At 48.7% G+C, this 13,110-nt stretch overlaps 1 protein-coding gene and 1 pseudogene across 2 annotated transcripts; both read left to right on the top strand.

The window, feature by feature from the left end:
* The first annotated feature begins 1,936 nt into the window (after positions 1 to 1,936).
* On the top strand, positions 1,937 to 3,771 carry LOC309819387 (histone acetyltransferase KAT7-like; annotated as a pseudogene). The gene is made up of 3 exons: positions 1,937 to 2,105; positions 2,517 to 2,601; positions 2,685 to 3,771. The product of its transcript is annotated as a histone acetyltransferase KAT7-like (transcript).
* A 4,517-nt stretch (positions 3,772 to 8,288) lies between these two features.
* On the top strand, positions 8,289 to 8,468 carry CTXND1 (cortexin domain containing 1; the record flags this gene model as incomplete). The annotated part of the gene is made up of 1 exon (XM_082649349.1): positions 8,289 to 8,468. One exon carries the CDS (start codon positions 8,289 to 8,291, stop codon positions 8,466 to 8,468), a length of 180 nt encoding a protein of 59 aa, XP_082505475.1.
* Positions 8,469 to 13,110: the final 4,642 nt, after the last annotated feature.

Consider the following 13,110-nt stretch of genomic DNA (forward strand, 5'->3'; position numbering starts at 1 on the left):
AGACACACATATGTACAGAAATAAAGAAATATGTCAGCCCAGAGAGTAAGGTCTTGAGCCCCCCACTCCCAGCCCTGGGGTAGTACACACGTTTGTATGTAAATCCTCTATTTGTGTGCCCTTTGAATTGTGGCTGCCCTATTGCTTGTTTTTTTCCTAAAAGCCTGACTGAGATACTTGTTTCCAGGGCCTATATTTGGACGGGTCACTTTGTCCTGTGACTTTCCCATGGCATCTGTCAGGACCCTTTTCCATTTGGATCTTCTACACCCCAACCCTAAAGCCACTCACTTAGACAAGTGTGCTGGGTCGGCCCAGAAGCCATTCCCCTTCAGGGTCATTCACTCACCCAGATCAGAACCCCGGACTCAAGCAAGCTCACCTCCAGCCGCCCCCAGAGCGTGGCACACGGAGCATCTGGCTTGCGCAGGCGCCATGCTGAAGGATGGGTCAACTCTGTTGGGGACCACTGAGCTGGCCCGTGGGAAGACCAGTTCCTCAGCTCCCAGGGAACGGCAGCTGAGTTCAGCGTTGCATCACTCCCGGGTGTCAGGTCCTCCCTGGGAAATGGGGCTGGAAGGGACATGTGCCAGCCCAGTAATTAACATTAATGAGCACACGCCATCTGGAGGGTGGAAAGATGAATCTGTTCTTTGCATCCAAGTTCTTGGCATACATTCCAGCTGGAAGCATCCGGAAAATGCTGATAATCTTCCTCTGGGGCATGTTACCAGGTTATAGGGACCAATTCTCGCCCCATACAAGACACGGGAGGGTCATGAGACAATTTCTCTGAGGTCTGACTTTTACAATTGGTGCAGGGTATCTGATATGAACTTAAGGCAGACCATTGGCCAGGGATTTCAGAGTCTGTGTTTGAGAGGTCACACTGGGTGCAGCTGTGAAACACAAGAGCATGAAACTCCAGCATGCCCCTCCATCCCTGAAAGCCACCAAGGACCACGTGGCATCGGTACATGTGGCCCAAAGCACAGACCTGGCTGGGGTCAGAAATGTGAGTGTGCTCCAAGGTCAGCTATGCTATCGCTCTGAGACGCTGAGAAACCCCTCCCCCTCCCTCAATTCCAGTCTCTTCATTTCTGAAACGGAGAGAGGTGGACTAGATCCGTATTTTCAAAGTATGGTCCAAGGAACCCTAAAAGTTCTGTGGGTGCCCTGAGTGGAAAATGGACACCACACTCAAGATGGTGTCACCACTGGATAGGGTGAGAGGAAGTGGTCCTGCATGCTCTAGTAGTTACAACAGAGGGATATATTTCTGGAAAAAGAAAAGACGAAAAGCAAACATGATTAGGCAATACAACAGTCCCTCAGTAGCTGTGGGGAGTCTGTTCCAGGATTCCACTGGATACCAAAATCCACAGATGCTCAAATCCGTTATATAAGATCGCATAGTATTTGCATGTAATCTATGCACGTCCTTCTACATACTTTAAATCGTCTCTAGATTCCTCATGATACCCGATACAATGTAAACACCATGTACATAGTTGCAAATACAATGTCTATGTATTGAATACCTCCAGATGAGAGGGATGTCTGAGGACCTCATAACAGTAGTCTGTCTGGAAATGAACTGGATTGCTTGGAGAGCGAAGTCGTTAAAAACTGTTCTTCGTGGTTTTCTTCTTGTACTTTTTGAATTTTGAACTGTGTATAAGTATTGTTTTATACAACGATGTTAAATATGATCCTCAAATAATTAAAAATAGAATTACCGTTGATCCAGCAACTGCACTTGTGCAAAAGAATTGCAACAGGAGAAGGCTCTAGACGCTGTGAAGCAGGAGGTACTTGGGATCGTCCGCAGGATCGGGACGCTACAGAGGCCGCCACGGAGCCCGCCGGAGCCACCCTTCCTACTGCTGCTGCCGCCGCTGCCCGAATCGGAACCGGTGGGCCGCAGCCGCCGGCAATGCCGCAAAGGAAGAGGAATGCAGGCAGTAGTTCAGATGGAACCGAAGATTCCGATTTTTCTACAGATCTCGAGCACACAGACAGTTCAGAGAGTGATGGTACATCCCGGCCATCTGCCCGAGTCACCCGCTCCTCGGCCCGGCTAAGCCAGAGTTCCCAAGATTCCAGTCCTGTTGGAAATTTGCAGTCTTTCGGTACCGAGGAACCTGCTTATTCTACCAGGAGAGTGACGCGTAGTCAGCGGCAGCCGACCCCAGTGACCCCGAAAAAAATACCCGCTTCGGCAGACTCCTCCATCTGGCTCAGAAAGTGAGCAAGTGGTTGACTTTTCAGATAGAGAAACTAAAAATACAGCTGATCATGTGAGTCTCCACCTCGAACGCCAGCTGGAAATGCCCCTTCTTCTGAGTCTGATATAGACATCTCCAGCCCCAACGTGTCTCACCATGAGAGCACTGCCAAGGATGTGTCCCTGAAGGACTCAGGCAGTGATCTCTCTCATCGCCCCAAGCGCTGCCACTCCCGTGAAAGCTACAATTTCAGTATGAACGGTGTTACGCCAGGCTGTGACTCCCTAGGACACCTTACAGGAAAACACAAGAGACATTTCTCTACATCAGGATGCCCTCTCTATCGTAACCTCTCAGCTGATAAATGCTCAAGGTGAGAGCACAGAGCCAGAATAAGCAGAGAGAAGAAAGGATGCTGTCCCACAGGCAAGATGGCAACAACAGGCATGCAACCAGGCACCAGGTACCAACAGAGAGGCAGTTGCGATATAAGGAAAAGGTTGCTGAACTCAGGAAGAAAAGAAATGCGGGGCTGAGCAAAGAACAGAAAGAGAAATATATGGAACACAGGCAGACCTATGGGAACACTCGGGAACCTCTCCTGGAAAACCTGAGTAGCGAGTATGACGGATCTTTTCGGAAGAGCACAAGCCCGGGCTTCAGAGAGTCTGGAGAAGTTAAGGCTGCAAGGCCAAATCACAGGGGGGAGCAACATGATTAAAACTATTGCTTTTTGTCGCTATGAGCTTGATACTTGGTACCATTCTCCCTATCCTGAGGAATATGCATGACTGGGATGTCTTTACATGTGTGAATTCTGTTTAACATACATGAAGAGCCAGACAATATTCCGCTGACACGTGGCTAAGTGTGTGTGGAAACACCCACCCGGAGATGAGATATAATGCAAAGGTTCAATCTCTGTGTTTGAAGTGGATGGCAAGAAAAACAAGATCTACTGCCAAAAACTGTGCCTGTTGGCCAAGGTTTTTCTGGACCACAAGACATTATACTATGATGTAGAACCCTTCCTGTTCTATGTTATGACAGAAGCAGACAGCACTGGTTGTCACCTGATTGGATAATTTTCCGAGGAAAAGAATTCATTCCTCCACCACAGTGTATCCTGTATCCTTACCACGCCTCAGTACATGAGACAGGGCTCTGGCAAGATGCTCATTGATTTCAGTTATTTGCTTTCCAAAGAGGAAGCAAAAGTTGGCTCCCCAGAACGTCCACTCTCAGATCTGGGGCTCATAAGCTACCGCAGTTACTGGAAGAAGTGCTTCTTTATTACCTGCATAATTTCCAAGGCAAAGAGATTTCTATCAAAGAAATTAGCCAGGAGACAGCTGTGAATCCCGTGGACATTGTCAGCACTCTGCAAGCCCTTCAGATGCTCAAATATTGGAAAGGAAAACATCTCGTTTTGAAGAGACAGGACCTGATTGATGAGTGGTTAGCCAACGAGGCCAAAAGATCCAACTCCAATAAAACCATGGATCCAAGCAGTTTAAAAGGGACCCCTCCGAAGGCCACTTAAAGTGACCGGTTACTCCGAGCCAGCAAACCCCAGCAGTAGGAGTCTGTACTCTAGGGATCTGTCTGTCATTTGTGTTGCTCTTGTGATTGGCAAGTACAGTATCCTTTGGGAAGGCCATCCCCCCCAGGACTGTCCTGGCTCTGACCTTCGTGTACACTGCAGACGCTGGTTCTGAGGAGCTGTTGTTCGGCCTCAGTGAGGTTGCCTGGATGGGATCTGTATTAGACTTGAGTGCAGATCCCTCGTGGCACTGACCCAAGGTGTTCTGTTTTGGTACTGTACCTGTCCAGTCACTGGTTCTCTCCTCTGGCCCCATGAGGTCGTGTCGTATCTTCTAAACCTTGTAATAGTACTTCTTGCTGCCCCGTCACCAGGCCACCAACTATGGTTACCGACACCAGGACCTTCCCAGTTATTCCTTACGTGTATCCAAGTTCTTGGAGGGGCAGGGAAGAGGTAACACTTCTGAGTGTGTGTGTGTGCTGGGAGGGGTCCCTTCCCTTTGGGTTCCTCTCACTTTAAGTTTTTTCCTCCATTTTTACTGAAAGACCTGTTTTTGATCAGTATCAGGCTGACCAGAGCCAGACACTTTTGAAGACTCGCAGGGATTAGTCTTGGTTACAGCACATTATCTGAATGCGATGGAGAAAAGAATTGAGAGGTGGTGATTCTGTACTTGGATTTGAGTTCACCTGTGGGCAGTGGGCAACGTCTTGGTGGAAGGGAATGGAACGCTACTTTTTGCCTCACCAGAAAGCGCTCAGTAGTAAACGTTTTCTTCTCTTTACTCCCTGCCCGTTTTTACATTTGCAGGTGCCCAAATAATTTCCAGTTCTCCCTTTCATGCTGCATGTTAACTGGTTAATTATACTGCAGAGACCTTTTCACCAGTACCAGTCTGATATAGCACACCTATGCTTCCACATAAGTTACATTGCTTTTGTCTGAACATCCTTGGAGAAGTGACTGAAAATGACTTCCGTGTCTCAGCCCATGACTCAGCAAGGCAGAATGGTCACCGCTGCCAGGGTTTGCTTTTCAACACTGCCTCCCCCTCCCCCTAGGACTAAAGTGCTTATGCCCTTCCAAGAACTCCTCCTCCATTTCCTTTTTGGGATTTACCACCATTCCCCCATTCTCTGGCCTCCTATATTTGGTGTTGTTTAAGTGAAGGAAGAGATGCTCCCTCTAATTTCTCTCTAGCCCATTATAACCTGCTACCTTGGGGCACCTTTTGATGTACGTCATGTCACCCTTTCCTGCAACACCACTGTCTTCATGTGGAGCCCTCACTGCAATCCCAACTCTGGTCACTTGTGCCTTTCTCTTGTCATCTTTGTACACGGTTTATATTCACTGTGGGTTGGGGGGAGCTAATTTTAAGCATGTTCAGTGGCAGCTCCCTGCCAGTTTCAGTGTCACTGTTAAAATTTATCCGAAAGCAACTTCACTGGGGGTTTTCTTAAGGGGTAAAGCCTTTTACAGAAGCTAACCCTTCCCCACATGTGGTAGAATGTGCTGTTCTATATCTACTCCTCAGTAAAGCATGTTCTCTGTTCAAAAAAAAAAGAATTGCAGCAGGGTCTCAAAGAGATGTTTGTACACCCATGTTCACAGCAGCATTATTCACAATAGCCAAGAGATGGAAACAACCCAAGTGTACATCAATGGATGAATGGATAAACAAGACGTGGTATATTCATACAAGAGAATATTTATTCAGCCTCTAAAAAAGAGAGAAGATTCTGACATTCACTGAGTGACTCCTGAGGACATTACACTAAGTGAAATAAGGCAGTCACAAAAAGAAAAATACTGTATCTTTCCACTTATACGAGATCCCTAGAGCATAGGACTGCGGATGCCAGGGACTGAGGGGAAGGGGGAATGGGGACCCATTGTTTTCTGGGCACAGAGTTCAGTTTTGCAAGATGAAAAGAGTTCTGGAGATGGATGGTGGTCATGGCTATACAACGATTTGAACGTCCTAAAGCCACTGAACTGTGCACTTCACAACAGTCACTACGGTAAATTTTATGTCATGTATATTTTACCACAATTTTTTTAATGTTATATTTTTTATTTTTAAAATTAATTTGTATTGGAGTATAGTCGCTTTAAAATGTTGTGTTAGTTTCTACTGTACAGCAAAGTGAATCCGCTATATGTGTACATATATCCCCTCTTTCTCGGGTTTCCTTCCCACTTGGGTCACCACAGAGCACTGAGTAGAGTCCCCTGTGCTATCCAGCAGGTTCTCATTAGTTATCTGTTTTATACAGAGTAATGTATGTATGTCAATCCCAATCTCCCAGTTCAGCCCAGTTGTTTCATGGGCACAGAGTTCCAGTTTGGCAAGATGAAAGGATTTCTGGAAATGGATGGTGGTGATGTCTGTACAACGATTTAATGTCCTAAAGCCACCGAACTGTGCACTTAACCACGGTCACTATGGTAAATTTTATGTCATGTATATCTCACCACAATTTTTTTTAATGTTATATATTTTAAAAGAGAGAAGGAAAGAAAAAACAGCATCAGAATAAACTGTGGTTGCTCCTACCACCATGCCCAGGGAGAAGCTGCCCAGGCCAGACCTTCCTGCCAGCCCAGCTCATGGCTGGGAGTGGGCATCTTGGGAGGTAATCAGCCTTCTTCTGTCCTATTCTGTTCCAGCTGCTGCCAGTGTGGGTACCTGCTCTATAAGGGAAAGGCCACTGCTCTCACTGACTTCCAGCTGTGATGTCTGGTCACTCTCCCTCCCTCCTGGAGCAGCCCCACCCAGGGTGCGAGCCCACCCAGTGGCCCTTGTGAAGTGGTGATCACTCCGACCAGCAGGTCAGTGCCCTCTGGAAAGGGGTGAGGATGGAGACGATGTCTGAAAGAGGGGCAAGCGGGACTTCCCAGGCGGTCCAGCTCCTCTAACACAGGGGGCATGGGTTCGATCCCTGGCCAGGGAACTAAGATCCCACGTGTCATGTGGCGCGGCCAAAAAAACTTAAAAAAAAAAAAAAAAAAAGGAGGGGAAAGCATAGTCACCTGTGGTTACAGATATGTCAGGACCAGCCAGCCCAGGGTTGCATAGGTGCCCTTCTGAAGTTGCAAAGTGGGTGGGGGAGATGGGTCCCCACTTTACTTTCCATCAGAGAAGAGAGAGGCATGCAGAGGCCTAGGGTTTGGGATGTGGGACCTTGGGTAAGTCATTTCCCCCCTTTCTGTAACTCAGTTTCCACGTTTATAAAATGGGCATATTGATACACGGCTAACATGCCTCCTGGGCTGTCGTGAGGATCAAATAATAAACTGGATGTGAAAGCACAATGTAGAGCTCAAGGGCTCTGAAAATTCAGCGGGGGGTGGGCGGGGGAGGGGGTGATGATAACGAGCAGCAGTGCCCCTCGTCCTAAGCTCTCCCTGACCGCTGGGCTGCAAGGACGTGACCTGCCATCTTGGCCTGCTCTGGGGCACCCACAGGGCCAGGGACCATGTTAGATGCACTGAATCCTCACACCCTTGTGATGCAGCCTCGTGCCCTGTATTATCACAGCAGGGAGGCGTAGGCCTGGTACAAGGATAACCTTACACTGCCCAGGACTGCACTGCAAGGCAGCTGGGCTCGGGGTCCACCTGACTGCCAAAACCGTTCTTCCATCACACCCGCAGTTTATCAACTGTGACTCGGGGGCTCAGCAAAGGTCCCTCAGGAGTCCCAGAAGGCCCCCATAGAGGGGGAAGGGATGCAGACCCTCCATGCTGCCGCCCACCCAACTCTGGGACAGCAACCCCCCTTCAATCTGTTCATGTATTGGTATTCAACATTCATTTCCATTTGAAACGTAAGTTCTACTGCTTTAAAAAATATATATTAATTACCTAATTTTTAAAAATGCTTTCTGGGGACTTCCCTGGCAGTCCAGTGGTTAGGACTCTGCGTTCCCACTGCAGAGGGCACAGGTTCGATCCCTGGTGGAGGAACTAAGATCCCGCATGCCGATGCAGCACAGCCAAAAAAAAGCAACGATAATAAAATAAAATAAAATGCTTTCTGATCACCCTCAGTCAGTGGCTTGGCAGAGTTGAAAGCATTATTATAACTCGTCCTAAAGGGTTTCAGAGGGGGGAGGCAACTTCAGGGGCTCCATCCTCAGCAGGTGCTTCCGCTACAGCCCAGCTCTACCCCTGCTGGGACTCCTCTGTCACCTCCCCCACCCGCTAGGACGCACTGGCTGGGCCCTGGCACCTGGGTTGCCTATAAGGTTCAGGGCTGAGACCACGTAGGCGCCTGAAAAGGAGGCACGTGACCCTTCCTCTCCTCGCCCTCATGAGGGGGAGGGGAGGGGGAACAGCAGACTCCCACGCCAGGGGGACATATACGAAGGGGGAGGGCTGTGCCCTGCCCGCACCCCAGGCAAGTTGGCACGACCCTCCGGTCCTCACTGCTATGGCTCTCTGCAGGGGTGGAAGATGGTACCAGTCAACCGCGAGCCGGAGGAGGAGCCTGAAGCCACTGCCGAGAGATGGAGGACCCCACGCCTGAGCCCGTCTACGTCGACGTGGACAAAGGACTGACCTTGGCCTGCTTCGTCTTCCTCTGCCTTTTCCTCGTCGTGATGATCATTCGCTGCGCCAAGGTCATCATGGACCCTTACAGCGCCATCCCCACATCCACCTGGGAGGAGCAACACCTGGATGACTGAGGCGCCCGCGGGCGGGGGCCGCGACGAGGGACCGAGAGCCCAGCGCTCTCTGGACAGGGTTGCCCCAGGATGTGCCTCTGTCCCCTGGCCACCGGCTTTCCAGCCCATGGAGGCAAGAAAGGATTTGGCCACCGGGGATGGAGAAGGTTCACCTTAGCCTTGCCTGCTCTCACAGGAGCAGCAGGGTGAGATGCTCGGGATGCTGTGGGTGTTGCAGTGGTGGGCCAGTCTGGGGATAAGAGCGCTGGACCGGGAGTCAGGAGGCCCGGATTCCAGTCTGGGGAATCACTGTGAGCCTAGGGGGCGGTCATCTTCCCTGGCTCGCGCACACCTTTTGGCATCGGATACGGGACAGTCACCCACCATCATAACAACAGTGGTCTCGTTTTGAGGAAACTCTTGCCCTTAACATGCAAAGTAGCACACACACTGGGAGGCTCCCAGCACAGACGTTCACCTGAGCCCCAGCCCCTTCCCAGTGGGCCAGCAATGGAGCGCGTGGTGACGTGGGAAAGGAGGTGGAAGGTGAACCACCCCAAATTCACAAAAGGCACAGGGGCTGCTTCCCAACAGTATTTTTTTTAACTAAAATATAGAGGGGTATATTTTTCCTGTTATAAATGAAATGTGTATTTTGGAAGTTTGGGAAAATACAGAAAAAATAGAAGGATGGGGGAAAATAACCCTTATAATCCCACTTCCCCAAAGCCGCCATTTTGATATATTTTCTCCCAGCATTTTTTACATGTATTTTTAAATAGTCAAAATCATACTGTGTGCATGACGTTGTATCACTTCATATTAGAGCAGGGACACTTTCTCATTTCATCAAGCACTCTTTATAGCCATCATTTTTACTGGCTGCAGAGTATTCCATCAGGTGGATAAGTCATAGTTTCATAATTATCTCCTTTGGTCTTACATTTCTTTTTTTTTTTTTCTGCTAACTTTTCCTCATGCAAAATTATTTCACCCAGTGACCTCTTGAGAGCACACAGTTATGAGATTAATATCGGACAGGAAGACATGGCTTCTAGTCCTGTCAGTCACTCTAAGGCTGTGTGACCTTGAGCAAGTCACTTCACCTCTCAGTGCCTCCGTTCCCTGATTTTAAAAAGGGGAGGAAAAGCCTTGCCCTTTTTGTTTTGTGTAAACCTCGTGAATGAAAGGACAGGAGTGGGAGTGCTTTGAATGTAAACGTGCTGTGGGGTGAGACAAGGGATAAGTTGTTGATAATGACTTCTCCCTCTTTTCCCACCCTTCTGTCACCCTCCCACCCCATCACCTATATCTAAGACCTTGCAGCAAGAATATTGGACCAGAGCCCACAAACCTGGTCCCAAGTCCCAACTCCTCTACTTCCTTGCTATATGACCCCAAATAACTCAGCCTCTCTGAGCCCCCATTTCCTCATCTGTAACATGAGGGAATAACATCTACCTCACAAGGTTGTTGTGAGGATGAAATGAGAGAACATGGGCAAACATTGGTGTATTTTCTTGATATTACCACCCCAGGAGAAGCCAGGGGTCTGAGCTGGGAGGAAGAGAGGTCTGGCTTCCCCCCTCTCTGCAGAGCCTGGAACCCTGGGCTTTTTTTCAGTTCCACTGCTGAAAGGCCAAATCTCCCAGCCAGGACCACTGGTCAGAGGAATACTCACAGCAACCTCTCCCAGCACCTGACCTCAAGGGATATGGTGTCTATTAATTTATGTAATTATCATGGTCATCGGTATTCCCACAAACATAATACGAAGTTAAACTAGACCACCAGAATTCCCCTTCCTTCTGAATGCATTTATTCCATCCCTCTAAGGCACACCTGCCATCCCCATCAGAAGTGCCCTGCAGCTGTGAAGAAGCTCAAGGTTCCCTTCCCACCACCTGCCTCCCAGCCATGGGTCCCACTCCATCCCAGGTCACCTGGGAAGTGGGTTTCCAAAGCACCATCACCGCTAGGTGGCCCCTGAAAGTGAACAAGCCCACGGCTGCTCAGACAGCTTTCCAGGGCATATCCAGCTGTTCCTCCCTCCACACCCTCACCGTGTGGGATGCACAAAGGGACAGCTGGCAAAGGCAGTGGACCAAGGTGCATTGGAGGCTCTGTGTGAGAGGAGGATCTAGAGCAGGGACCTTGTACATAGCCTCAGGCCTAGCAGCAGCCTTCACTCTGCAGCCTACCTCAGAGATACCAAACACTTCTGTGAAAAGCTCATCAGCATAGATTTACAATGCAAATCAGAACCAACGCCCAATCAGCTAATAACAGATCCCAAGGAACAAGAAGAGGTCTTGAAGACCTCACTTGGAGATACTTAGAGCTCTCAGGAGTGAAAAACAGGTGCCTGAGGGCCGTGCTACTCAAACCATGATGAAGGACAAATAGCATCTGCAACATTGAGGGGCTTGTTAGAAATCCAAAATCATGGACCCCTACTCCAGACCTACAGAATCATAATCTCTGGAGATGGGGCCCAGGAATCTCTTAGCAAGATCTACCAAGCGATTTGTATGCATGTTAAAGTTTGAGAAGCACTACCCTGGGGATCCTTTGGTCTCAATTATTTCTTTTCCACACCTAGATTTGCTAATATTTCCCACTCTATCTCTTGACTCTTTTTTTTTGGTGGCAAAGGGAAATAACATTTCAGAAAAAGATGGAAAATTTCAAACTCACTCCAAATCCAAGCCTCCACAAAATAGTGATTTCTATTGTGTGTCCATGTGTTCCCTTCTAATCCTTGTCCACGTGCAAGGTATTTTTTTCATAAAAGGCTTCGGTTACATCATTTAAGTCAATATCTCCTAACATTCCGTCATAAGCATGTTTCTGCTACAGTCTTCCTATTCGTCATTTTACTGGCTATAAACCACGCCATCTAGTGCATGTACATAGTTTTCCAGAGTCCTATTAATAAGTGCTTACATTGCCTTCATTTTCCCTATTATACATGTTGCAAAAAAAAAAAAAAAAAAGAAAAACCAACCGAAATGTCAAGCTCCTGCTGTTGCTTTAGCTGCTAAAGGATGGAGGAGATGGTCCTTTGTCATCAGAGCATCTTAGCCAGTTTCTAGCTAGCTGAGATGAAGTTTGGGGTTTGGTATGGAGAGGGTAAACTGTCCAGCAAAAGAAATGAAGAGAAGTTTTGAAGACTGGAAGCTGGCAGAGAGCAAATGAAAAGCATCTGTGGCATTGGCCCTAATCCAGGACTTAAGGCAAAATATGATGAGAGAGAAACTCCCCGCTGCAGGGAAAGGGTGATGGATTTTCCGGACAGTGGTGTCTCGTGGCTGATTTTACGTTGTGGCCTGTTCTGTGCTCTGCTACAGTCCCCCCATGTTACTCCAAACCCTCAGTAAAGTCTGATACACAATCCACTTTGTGGTTGTGGTATTTGGGGGCAATAAAGACATCTGGAAGGGGGTCAATGTGAAGAAATGTAATCTGGAAAGGGAGAGTCATCCCAGGGACAAGTGAGGTAGCAGAAATAAGCAGAAACAGGAAATCAGAAAGCAACTATAGTCCAATAAGAATTAATTAAAAAAAATCAGAATGACGGTTGCTAGCGTAAATGTGACCCCTGAGAATGCTCAGATGGGCTGATATGAATGATAGCACACTCGTTTTACCAGCCTGGTATATCAATTCCCATCATCTCTATTTCATTTTTTTCCGATTAGTTGCTCAAATATCTACATGCTCTTATTGAATTGAAAGACCCGTGACTCCCTCTCCTATAAAATTGCCCCAGAATTTCGAGGCTAACTCAATCCAAAAGGAGCTGGTTCTAGGGCTTCCCTGGTGGCGCAGTGGTTGAGAGTCCGCCTGCCGATGCAGGGGACACGGGTTCTTGCCCCGGTCCGGGAGGATCCCACATGCCGCAGAGCGGCTGGGCCCGTGAGCCATGGCCGCTGAGCCTGCGCATCCGGAGCCTGTGCTCCGCAACGGGAGAGGCCACAGCGGTGAGAGGCCCCCGTACTGCAAAAACAAAAACAAAAACAAAAGGAGCTGGTCCTGCTTCCAAATGTCAGGTAGAGAGAATTTCAAAGCCTGGTGTGTCCACTAGTGTGGTTTCACACCCCGCAGTCTAGCTGTTGAAGATGGGTCCTATGTGCGTGACGGATGACAACCTGCAGTGTCCTCTTTGGTTTATAGCCCAGTCTGCTGAGAGGTGCTCGAGCTAAGCTCACTGGTCCACATTCCCATGCTCATTCGTTCTGTCCAAACACTACAGCCAGGTTGGCTGTGTTCAGAGGGACAGGATGGCCTCGGCCATACCAACCGGCCCCCTGAATCCTCACGTCCTTGATCACCATCAGCTAAGACTCTCCCTCCTTCCTGGGGAGTTTGTCTTTGGGACCCGTATCACTCAGAACCCTAGCAGGAAAGAGATGCACACCCAAAGCATTAAATGAAGAGGGTTTAATGAAAGAATATTTCCAGAGGTTGGGCAGGGTTAAGGGACACGAAAGGGGTTGGCAAAATGCCCATGGATGGGCAACAGGGTGAGTCCATGACCACTCGGGCCTGAAGCCACAAGGGGAAGGGGTGTTCCCAGAATCCAGTGGAAGCTGTAGCAGTGGGAGAGGAGTCCCCCAACAAAAGCCATGGCCACAGGTGGACAATCAAAGTGCAACCCAGT

The sequence above is a fragment of the Grampus griseus genome (genome assembly GCF_964374135.1).
Source record: "Grampus griseus genome assembly, chromosome: 2".
NCBI classification, from domain to species: Eukaryota; Metazoa; Chordata; class Mammalia; order Artiodactyla; family Delphinidae; genus Grampus; species Grampus griseus.